General features: G+C 33.9%; 1 protein-coding gene across 2 annotated transcripts in view; it reads left to right on the top strand.

The window, feature by feature from the left end:
- LOC145662958 (trypsin-1-like) overlaps positions 1-12,603 on the top strand; it is a 117,685-nt gene that overhangs the window by 54,374 nt on the left and 50,708 nt on the right. For both annotated transcript variants that reach the window (XM_081729021.1, XM_081729020.1), the window contains exons 2-3: positions 1,535-1,715; positions 8,722-8,826. In XM_081729021.1, coding sequence (XP_081585147.1) covers positions 1,535-1,715; positions 8,722-8,826 — 286 coding nt within the window. The remainder of the gene's footprint in view (positions 1-1,534; positions 1,716-8,721; positions 8,827-12,603) is intronic.

The raw sequence follows: 12,603 nt of genomic DNA, 5'->3' as shown, positions 1-12,603 counted from the left end.
GACAATTACAATATGTCCCTTTTCCATATAAAAATGAACAAGTATAATACAAGAAAACTACAAAGTTAGTCCCTACTAATGATTTTTTCTTCCGGTGCCTTCTATGTATCAATTTTCTTCTTCCAACAGTATATTTGCGTTTCTTATCTCTTATACGTTGTACGAATCATGCAAATAAATCGTTATTTTTATACCCTTAAACCTTTCCAGGAGTTTCGAAAGTGTTCTTTCCCCTATTCCAACAATAATAAGCTTGGGAAAAGATCTCGAAGTTTCCACTGCTTTCTTTCACTCATTCCGACGATCCAAATTTCTAGAATATTCTCCAACAGCAGCTGTCGCGTTACATGTACTGCATATTAATGAATCTAACAATCTATTACCTTGTTCTACGTGTGTGATCTGCATATTTTATTTCCGGAAGGTCTTTTCTGTATTCTGCTTGTCCAATTAACATTTCTTTTCACCGGAAAAAGGTGTATCCATTCTTCACACTGTCATACTATAAAAAGACCGCCCGTAAAAACAATTATTATGTACAACATCTCCACGGAATATGTAATTCAAAGCTATTCATCAATGTCAAGTTTGATTTTAACATGCAGAAAAGTAAAGCAGCTTGCTACGTGTCATGAATACATAATTAGGAACTTACTTTACTAGATGCCCCATATTTACTCTCATGTAATGATATCGGTCCGCGAGCAGTTTAGCCATCACCGCTCTAATGTGATGATAAATCTTTGACACTGTATATAGATCTACTGTCCAACTCCTATTAGAGTTCTTTGACTCGACCTCTGTGAGAAGAAAATTAATAAAAATTATTCCTAAACATTGAGAAAACAATACATCAAGATATAAACGATGATTAGACAGTCTTAAATCGAAAAGAAATTCCATTTCATAGCTAAGTAGCCCCTTTAATATTCTTGTATGCTACGAAAGCTCTATTGATCACACCCACAATTTTAAACACCTCCAATATAATGCAGTTGGAATAGCTAGACCTTATCTTTTCAGAATCTAATCCTAAGATCTGTGAACGTTTTTTTTTATTGCACTCTATGAGACAACGAATTCTTCGTTAAAAAGATCGATAAGAATAACTTTAGGTAACAATAGCTACAAGAAATGTAGGGAAATATGGCAAAGGATAAGAATATTTTAAATAATTAAAACGAAGTAGTTTTTAATTATCATAAGAGAACATTAAGGATAAACTATACTCTAAGAGAAAGATAGTAAATGTAACGAGAAACAAGAAAGAGAAAAATATCAGAAACAAAAGGGAAGAAAAACACAAGAGAGGAAAATGGGAACAAAAGGACGAACAACATTTAGCAAGACAGTTCTTAGGTGAAAGCAAAATTTAGGACGAAATGTTTACAGGCACTTCGATGTACAGCCAATGACTTTCCAATGTATACTAATGTTAACTAATATTATTTGTATAATTCTAAATTTGCACACATTCCCCTCGATGAAGTGCATTTCAAACTGTGCAAACTCAAAGTACATTTCGAATTTTCAGACTGTGGCCTACGAAGATCCAACCGTATTGTAAATGGCGAAGAAGCTCCTCCAAACAAATGGTGTTGGCAGGTTCAGCTGATTACGTGGGCCAATGCCCAAAAGACTTCTTATTATCTCTGTGGAGGAACTGTCATCTGCAATAAATACGTGGTGACTGCTGCTCATTGTGTGGACGAGTCGTAAGTATACGTTAAATACAGTAGTATATTATTTTATAGACCGAAAAACTCGATTTCCTTAGAATAACTTTATAATATGTCTTTGTATTTGGTGAAGTTCCTCATACAATGTACGAAGCGCATGTCAAAAAATGGGGGCGGCGATATTTTTTAAGGAAGAAGAAAATGCTAGGAGAAGAAATTTATTGTGATTGATATAGAAGTAAGTGCTTTGGCAATTTTTCGATGTAATCACTGTACAACCAGTCCAGAACTCATGTCTTGAGCATTTTGTCGTTGAAACACTTAAGTCACTTGGGGCAATTCGAGGTTGTAAAGGGATGATTGTACAGTTCTCATCGAAATCTTTGAATTGTTTCAACAGTACTAGTGTAGTTGTGTGTGGGTGTGCATGATCATGGATCAGAATAATTCCAGAGTATAGGATTCCTTTGTGCCAATTTCAGATGCCACGTCACAAATTATCCAGTTTGGCAATACACATCTTCTGTAATTGCTCGTCATGGTTCCAAGAATTCCACAATAATCACACCCTTTTAGTCCCGAAACACGATTGCCATGATTTTTTGAACTGATGGTTTCTGTTTGAATTTCTTCGCTTTGAGAGAACCAGAGTGCTGTCATTTACTGAAAGCTTCGATTGCCCAGCGACGTAGAATATTCAGATTTCATCCTCCGTTACTATGTGAGGAAAAAGTTCATCCTCATCCTCCCCCAGCGGACAAAAAAATCACGTGCAGTCGTCATTCTTTGTTCTTTGTGACACTTCGCACACAATTGGTGATAATACAGTTTGTCAATTACAATTCGATGCACTGTATACACTTCTGGAAACTCTTCGGCAAGTTGTTATTGTGAACTGGCGATTGGATCGCACCTTGTTGTTAACGCGTTCTACCAGATTGTCCGTCTGAATACTAAGGCTTTCACCACGCTCATCATCATGAAATTTGAACGTCCTTCCTGAAATCCTCTGCACCATTGCCTGACCTTCACTTCATTTATAACTGTCGGTTCGTAAATGGCCCACAATTTCTGATTGATGTCAGCTGCATTCTGTCCTTTTGCGTTCGAAAATCGTAGGACAGATCTCACTTCAGATTTTGCAGGATCTTGTATTATAGTAGCATTTCACCTTACTCCTACTCTCACGTATGCAACTCCACGCGGACGATTCTGCAAGTACAGAAGACTAAGACATGTTCCTGCGCATGCTCAGTTTCATCAGTGTTACCAACCCCGCAATCATGGCGCGAAATACACATGGATTTAGAAAACGTCGAAATCAGAAAGAATACAAAACAAGTTTCAAAACTCGCGAATCCTGACTGAAATTGGGATGTTCTTTTGAGTACACCTCTAAGAGCTAGCATGAGAAAATGAAACTGACAACTCAGTGAGAAACAACAGGAAAGATATATTTTTCAAAACAGTGTATGCGTACAAAATGAGTTTCTTTTTTTTTTTTCAGTTGCTAGAAGCTAGGAAAATGGATATAATTGTAATTCAAATTTATTTGCTGCTACTGGCGAACACCAGCTCCAAATTTGCAAATCTGTTACATTACCAACAAAAGTTAAGTGAAATGAAATCTTTCAGTTTAACTTCCTCCATTATGGTAAGGGAGACGATGATTAAAGCAAGTGAATGATGAAGGAATTGGTGGAATGAAAATGTAGGAGAAAACGGGAGTACCCCGAGGAAATCCACGGACATGATGTTGTCCACCACAAACTTACTTGGCCGGAGATCGAACCAGGAACTCCGCACACCAGAGGTAAGCGCTCTACTACTGAGCCACTGTACCTGAGTTGTACAGGTTCATATAACTAACAATACATAATTCAGGAAGATTATACAATACTGTGTTCCCCTTACTCTTTATAAAGTCGATTTGAGGAGTTTCAACATATCTTTCGTAGTCTGATCCTATTATTTTATATGCTAATTTATTCTCTGTATTTTTACTTTCGAGGATCGGTAGGAGAAAAGAAAGTAAGGAATTCGTGAAAATTATTGCTTTCGAAATACCAAAAAATTTTACACATTTCATGGCCCCTATGCTGAAAAAGTGATTTTTGGATGTCTATTCGTTTAGAAGTTATACTGTTCAATGTATCCAGGCCGAATTTATTACTTAAGAATTTTATGAGATTCCTATAGTTTCTAACAGCATTTTCCGAATGTCCTTCCTACCTCTAAAAATAAGAGGCAGTTTGCTGGAAGGCGAAAATCAAACTTTGTCATTTTCTCTACAACAGCTCTAATAATTTTGTTTATATTTCGTAAATCAATATATCATTATAATATATCAATATATCATTCATACGTTATGAGTCATTTTTCTAGGAAATATCCAAAAGGGATTTTTTTTTTTACTATTGTCTGTAAAACGACTGAGGAAGTTTCGTTCATATTTTATAAACAAATATTCATTAACAGACATAACGGTGTATGTAAGTCATGTCTCTTTTAAAAAGTCACAACTGTTATTTTTTTCTGAGGTGTATTTTTTGGATGATCTTTTCACAAACAACTAAGGCGATTTTGTTCGTATTTCATAAATAAATATGTCATTAATTATTAATATGACGTAAGACTTTCCTCTAAAACAGTGGGTCTTAACCTAATTAGTATCACGACTCCTATTTTATCACATCCTCCTGCCGGCGACCGCCTTATAATTTTGGTTTGTAATAAACTTGTGTGGGATTTTTAATATACTTATTCAAGAGATCTCACGGTATCTATATATTTCTACAATAGTAGAATCTCTTTCTTGTATATACAGGATATAGCAACTTCCCTAAAAGCGAATGGATTAAAACCAAATTTTTTCTCTTCATTCATATTACAAATATCGAATCCGATCCTCTTTCATTTAAATTGATTTTTAAACAACTCTCTACCTGTTGGAAATGTTTAGTAGATCTATCTTTTAAAGTTCTTAAACAGTATGTATAAAATTAAAAATATGTCTATCAGAACAAAATTTAAAATAATATTTAAAAATATTTTCCGGTATTAGATTCTAATTATATTGATCTCTTTCGCTTATCTTCGTGACACCCCTGGGGGTCGCGACCTCCAGGTTGAGAAACCCTGCCCTAAAATATTCAAAAGGGTTAGTTTATTCTTAGGCTGAGACTTTTTCGAACAATTTTCTCAGAAACTTCTCTGACGATTTTGCTCATATTTAATAAATATATATTTTCTAACAATGCTATAACGTGGTCTAAGCCGTTCTTCTGTAAAGATCAAGACGTAGTTTGCTTTTGGAGCGAACTTTATTCAGATGATTTTGATAGAAACTGCTGTCGATTTTGTTCATACTTGAGAATTAAAAATTAACGAATCTTAAATATTCTTTTAAAGTTATTTCTTATGGGAAAACAAGGGGTTATGTGCTCTTGGGATGAGGTTTTCAAGACGGTTTTATCAAGAACTCCACACGCCATTTTGATCATATTTCATAAATAAATATTTCACTAACAGCCCTATAATGTAGCGCAAGCAGATTCCATCTGAAGATAACCATAACGGATAGTATGTTTTTGTGGGGGTAAGGTTGTCATATAAGCACCTGTCGGGAATTGAGCTCGGATCTCCTACGCTAAAGACACCAAGGTCTCCCTAGACGTTTTTGGCTTGTAAGACAGGGGTTCGATTTCCGGCGGGAGCTCATGTGGTTCAGATCCCACGTTAAGCTGTAGGACAACGTCTCATATAGCCTTGCTTCTCATAAAGGGCCATTCCATATGAAATCAACAAAGCAAGGTGGCTCATATGTCTTAGATTTTCTACAAATTTCGTACAAATGCTGTGGCATTTAAACATAGCTCACCTGTAAAATTTTACAGCTCTACCTCAAAGGGGACTCCTGTAGAAGCCATTCAAAATTTGGGGGTTTTGTGCAAAAAAAAAAAAAAAAAAAAAAACAACCTAAGTCCGCCTTCGTCTTAAAGTACTGAAAACGTTAGATCTCTGGAGATATTGAAGCTATTTGAAAATGGTTTTCACTAAAACAATCTTAGAATTTGTAGTATTTAAGACATTGTAGTAATGAACTGCTCAAGTGGGGTTAAGCATTTGAATTTCACCATCAAAGAGAAAAAAGAAAAAAATAATGTCAAAATTTGGCAATTATTACTGGAAAAGGCTCACCTAACATCAGCCTCAAATTTTCAAAATAAGTAGCTCTGGTATTCCTCTTTAACATATAAAAAATTAGGACAGTGTTTTTTTGTATGTTCAAGAAAAAAATATGACCCAATGTAAGTTGGGGGGGCGGAACTGCTCAAGTGGGGTTAAGCATTTGAATTTCACCATCAAAGAGAAAAAAGAAAAAAATAATGTCAAAATATGGCAGTTATTTCTGAAAAAGACCCACCTCACATCAACCTCAAATTTTCGAAATAAGTAGCTCTGGTATTCCTCTTTATCATTAAAAAAAAAAAAAAAAAAAAAACAAAAACAAAAAAACTAGCAGGGTGTTTTTGGTATGTTGAAATTTAAAAAAATAACTCAAGTCTCATATTATTTAATTTTCTAGTAATACGACTTGTATGGGTAAGTATCTTCCTTTGCAATGTTTGATGATTCTTGTGAAAAAAAAAGTGGAACCTCTTAACTTAAATGTAATTTATAAAGTTATTTGAGAACAATATTATGTATCGATTACGCAGCATATATAGTCCTGTTTGAATTAAAAAAAGAAACATTGAACAATATTGAACTATCGTCATATACAAACAAATAACATTTACATGTTTGGTTGATTGTAAACAATTTGAAATATTGAGCCTAAGGTCTTTTATCACCAATTTCAGATGTCTTCTCAATAGCTTTAATCTCTTCAACAGAAATACTGTAATTTCTGTCAGTATCAGTTGAAATACTAGGTACCCCAATATTAGCGATGCAGTTGTCATATGGAATCCAGCATGTGTCAGGTGTTTTTGTCCAGAAAAACATTTTCTTGGGTCCATGGGGATGAAGGGAATTCACATTGGTCACAAATTCTCAAATATTTTTTCCTGTGAATTCTCAAATATTTTTTCCAAACCACCACTTCTCTTCATAAATGCACGCAATAAATTGCTTATGTGAAAGGTTAATGTGCTTCGATTCTGCTCGAGTATTTAGAGTGAATGTTGTCTTTGAAGAAGATGCACGACTGACTTCAAGTTTTGACAGGCTGATGTGTTTATAATGATGATTTTCACGTGTCCCTTGCGACGTGATGGTTTCTCCAGTTTCTTTTGAAGCAAAGGACGAACGTTTTCAACATTTTTCGTCACAAGAAAACGGTCACAAGACAACGTTTGACATTGGTTATAGTTTGGCAAAATTCGAAGAAATCGACAACAGTAATCGAAGAAATTCAGTTATCCAGTGGCCTTTGTAAACTAGCATGTCTCGCTAGACATTTCAGCATCCCACCTATGCTAATGCAAACACTTTTGCCGTGGCTTGTGGTAAAATTGTTCCACTCACAAGTGAGTCCAAAATCACTCATGGAGTCATAAGTTGACAAAGTTTTTAAATAGTTTTTATATCGGGCTGCTGACCCACCTCTAAAGTAGATAATGTGTTTAATCTGAGGAAACACGTTGTTGACGTGCTTCAAAAGAATAACTCTTAAAACATAAAATGTAACTCTATTGTGCTTTGACATATCCCTGACACAACATAACGGGTCATTTGATAACAGAAATTGCAATATCTCAGTAGTATATTCCAAAAGGATTAGACTGTTGCACAGTTGAGTAGATTGGTCTAGTGGAACCCTTAAACTTCATCTTGAATAATACAGGAATAGTTATCAGCAAAATAAACTATAATTAAGCATGATTTGTCATCCAAAGTCTCTTTTGTGTGTTTGAAGTAGTCTCTTTGGGATTTGGCTTCGAAGTGATGCTGCGCTAATCTAATTTTTTCCTACCAAAATTTCAATGAAGTCGTCTGTATCTTTAATCATTGTCTTCATTTGGGTTTTGTTTCACAACACACGAGAAACATTTCAGTTTCAAATTTGGTATTTTCGTATGGAATGGCCCATAAACGTTGTAAAATAACTACAAAATTACATGATTTTATTTAATAAATGAAAAATGGAAAGTTTAGTGCGGTGGTTCGTATCTTATATTTAATTTCTCATTAAATATGCATTTTAAATAAATTTCTCGGATATTACTAATTAAATGGTTCTAAAAAGTAAATAGTAGGCCTATTATGCTTATTTTTAAGCTGATCTGGTTAATCTCATTTTACAATCACCAAATTGTAGTATTAAGAGCCACTCACATTTACCTTGCCTAGATTAAGGATGAAATTGTTTATTGATATTTGGGATGAAAGAAGTTATGTCCAAAAAACAAAGATTGATAAAGAAAATTAATAGTTCCATTACGCTACTAAAATGCTGAATTACTTACAAGTTACTTCAATACATAGAATTTCATTACAGGAGCTCTTTCAGGAATCTAAGCATAGCGGGCGTGTTAGTTTTTGAACGGGTTAATAAACGTTTTTGAAGTATCCATTATTATTATTATTATTATTATTATTATTATTATTATTATTATTATTATTATTATTATTATTATTATTATTATTATTATTATTATTATTATTATTATTATTATTACTATAGTAGGTAGCTTGAGTGAAGAATATAACTAAAATTATAGTTACTACGCACATAAAATCTCATATTGATGTAGAGCAGTTTAAAAATTTTAACGATTTATGCTCCTCTAGGTACTTATGGTCTCTCCAAACTTCTATGGCTGGTTGAGGGCCTGCTAAATATACTCACACAGCTTTGGTACCTTAATATTCTATCAGATAAAAGATAAGGTTTTACAATTTATCTTGCTAAGCTAGCATTAGCATTAGCCTTAACTGTTCAATAAATTGAGAATATCAAAACAATATGATATACTTTTTCAATTTAATGTAATAAAATAAAGTTACTAATTTTTGTTTATAACCTATGTTTCAGTGTGAATGATCCTTCTAAATCAGAAGTATTCCTTGGCGCACACACAAGTTACAGAGATCGAAATTCCACCAAATATACTATTCGAAAAATACAAATTCATCCACAGTAAGTATACAGAAATTAAATAAATTAGTATGAAATATTATAGTATAGCATTATCTTGTCTATATCAGGGGTAAAAGTGGATCTGGAAAGGTAGGGGGACGAATGACGTCACGCCGTCTCCCGTGTCTATCTTTGCCCATTGTAGTTTTTTAGGAAGTGGAAGGATGCTATGGATATTTTTGAAGTGGGGGAACGTCATCCTTCTGCGTTCCACCTCACTTTTACCCCTTATTTATATGTATAATTTTACTGATTCATTCTTTATGAACAATCAATAGTTTTTTTTTTTTTAATTTTAGAATAATTTTATAAATGATGCTGTACAGGACTTTTATTAAATTGTCTAAGCATAGATATAATAGTTTACTCTACGTGATAAGTAAATTATTATGAAAGGTTGTTTCGAATCAGTTTCAGGAATAAAGCCAATCTAGAATCTTCAGTATGTTACCAAGAACAAGTAGAAACTGATTTTATTCTTTCAAACTCCCGAAGACTATTAAAATTGTGTGGAAGCATGTGGAATTCATGTATCAGTCGTGTGAAGCTGCTCTAAATTACACGTCAGTGCAGTAGTATATAAGAAGATTCTATACTGAATTTTTTAATCTTACCGAAACAACGTAATCCTGAACTAAATTACATTCCAGTAAGTATTAGTGTTTTTTCGAAGATGGTGCGGGTCAAAAACCGCGAACTTTCATTTTGTATCCTAAGGCCAAACACTCATTTGTTTTACAGCATCTTTTTATTAGCTGCACATAAAGTTAGAGGAAGAGCACATTGAACCTGTGACTGCTTCTTGGATACATATTAACTTCTGTCATAACTTCGTACTGACTAGCGATGTCCAATTCATATAAGGCGTCAACATGTTGTGTTTTCAATTTATAAACTGTATGTATGATATGCTTCACGATGGTGGATTTCAAGATGGCGACTTTCATTGTTCTATGTCCTCCCCAATTGTTCCTCACCTTTATTACTCTCCTATATTGTTCCTTTGGTTATATTTTGCAGTATTTGACATTTATGCGAGGGGTTTCCACACTTTTGGACCACCCTGTATATATATAACTGCAGTATTGTAGCAGGGGTTCGTCGAATCATTTTCGCAGTAGTTGCAATCGATCTAGAAGAGGCAATTACGTATAGAACGATAGACAGACGTCCGTCAACTTCCATTATTTCGGAATAAACTATTTTTGTCCGCTTTTTCCAAGTTTCTGACCACTGTGCGACGGCCCCGGCGCAAAAGTAAGTTGGTGAAACATTTGGGGGAAAAAAGAAAAGAAGGAAAAAAGATAGGAAAAATTACTTGGAATATTTTAGATAAACAGCAGTAGTTTTCAATCTAATATTTATTATTACTCATGTTATTAAAATGCATGTGAACGTATATAAAATGGAAGGAGAAAAGTAATAAAAGGTACTCAAAATCAAGGAAAAGCAGGGTTTCTTACTGAAAATTTTCTTACGATTCGCGTCAACCATGGTGACGCTTCGCGGCTGATATTTTAGCCTCACTCACATGTAGGGGGCACGGTCGTATACTCTCGCCCTGGGCGCTGATTTTCCACGGCATGGCACTGTCTGCTACAATACAATCAGTCATTTCCTCCTATGTAATTACCTACTTTTGTCATATTTGCACAAAATACAGTTGTTACTTCGTGTACATTAACAATGCGTAATCACCAAGAACCTCCACATTATTCCTCTTTTCTTATTTACCGTAATTACAAATGAATAATGAAATGATTTTTTTTAATTTAACGTCCCATGGTTATGCCTTTTAGGTTAAAGTAGGCGGTTGATTAATCAAAGTGAATGTTGTGAAATTAAATTTGTTGTGCTTTTTCATCGGGAATCGAACCGGGGACGACATTCACCAAAAGCACACGTTCTAGTCACAAAACCAGCCGGGAGGGACACAGCTTAATTACAGCAACACAAAATCTGTTTCTGTTCAATTTTCACATATCTTTATTCGTATAAGTCGACATCACATCATCAGTAATAATAATTTCCATTCGATTCTATCATAACTTCATTCCATAAAAAGCAAAACAACAATCAAACCCTCATAGCCTTGGTTCAACGGCTCGCGCGTGTACTATTGGTGCATATGATCCCGGTTTCGATTAAAAAAAAAAAAAAAAAACTTTTACAATCATTTACCTTCATAAATTATCCGTCTCCTTTATTCTACACGTTAAACTGTAAAAATTCATTTAATTTTCTTTTTCAAAACAGATAATCTGTTTTTATCTTTTTCAAATCTAACCACTGTGTATAGTATTACATATTTAGTAAATAGGCCTAATTTCCAGTGCTCCTATATGAACAATTCAACATCCCAACTAGTTCGTTATGATAAATAACCAAATTTTCTTAAAGAGGTTAAAAACTGTTAAATTTAAGGACTGTAGAGACCACCACACGAGACTATTTCGAGACTGCTTCGAACGACGGTAATGTTAGTGAGAGAAAGCACTCTCAACGGAATATGTAAAAGAAACCACTGTAGTAAATCAAAATCTAATATACAATATTTAGAAACGATTCAGAAAATAAAAATAGGGACTTCCTGAGAAGTCAAGAAGTTTTTGTCACTATTTTCTTGCTTGATCTGAAACGCTTACTAGTGACAGTGAACCGATTTTGTTATCCCTTTCCATTCTGTAATTGACGCAGTGCTTTTTTATTATCATTCTTAACACAAAATAGTAGCTATTGAATAACGCTGTGTGAAAAACCAATACGTCAGACAATGGTACCAGAGTATACGTAGTTTGAGATAAATGTCCCTAATCTAGGGAAATTTCGTAGGTAAATTTAAGAAAAAAAGCGAAACAGGGATTGTTTCGACAAAACATGAAAATCAAGGGAAATTCTAGTGCAGACTAATTGACCAATATAAGTGTTTAAACCTTTCTTTGTTAATCAGAAATGAAACAATACAATAGCAATAGTTTGTATGTGCGTCTGTTCAAAGTAGCATGATTTGTACTCATTGTTTGTTGGGTACATTTGTGTGTATCTTTTTTTTTTGTAATAAATAAATAAATAAATAAAGGTGAAGGAAAAAAATAAAAGAACTAGAAGCAAAAACAAATGTGGTTAGCATTTCCTTTAATATAGCTAAATTAATTTTACCAGTAACTTCTGTCATAGGAATTGGCCATTCAACAACTAGGGAAAATTTGATAAGGATAAATTTTGTCAGTCGAGGGAAATTTGCTTAGGGAAACCTACGAACGCTGCTTTGTTGTAAAAGACGAAATTAAGTATAACAGAACTACGATGTCTAGATTATATTTTCTTAGGGATACCAAGGAATAAGTTTGCCATTCCTCCTGGAAAATCTGGGACCGTCACGGAATCGAGATCTGCGTCCTGGCGTCCCGAAAATATTTGTCGGAATGCTTAAATGTTTCGGATTTCAGTGTAGAAGAAAAGAAGGGATTTTTTTTTTTTTTTTTTTTTACAGGATTAGGTATATAATTAGTTTCTTCAACTTCTGAGTATGGCAATTCAGATGTAAAAAAAATGAATACATAAAACGGATTTAATTAAGTTCACGATTTAATTATTTTGACATTGAACGAAGCATTCGTTTCATTGGGCCAGGGACAAAAGGTTTTACTGCTCAATCTTACTGTTATCTTTAATACTCTGTTTCAATCTGCATCGTGCTTCTGAAATATTTTAATCAATAATCTGAAACTGATATTTTAGTAATTTTCCACTGACCATTCAAGAAGAAAACTATAT

The sequence above is a fragment of the Thermobia domestica genome, chromosome 10 (assembly GCF_964235325.1).
Source record: "Thermobia domestica chromosome 10, izTheDome1.hap1.1, whole genome shotgun sequence".
Classification (NCBI taxonomy): Eukaryota; Metazoa; Arthropoda; class Insecta; order Zygentoma; family Lepismatidae; genus Thermobia; species Thermobia domestica.
This window is presented reverse-complemented; position numbering and strand designations above follow the sequence as displayed.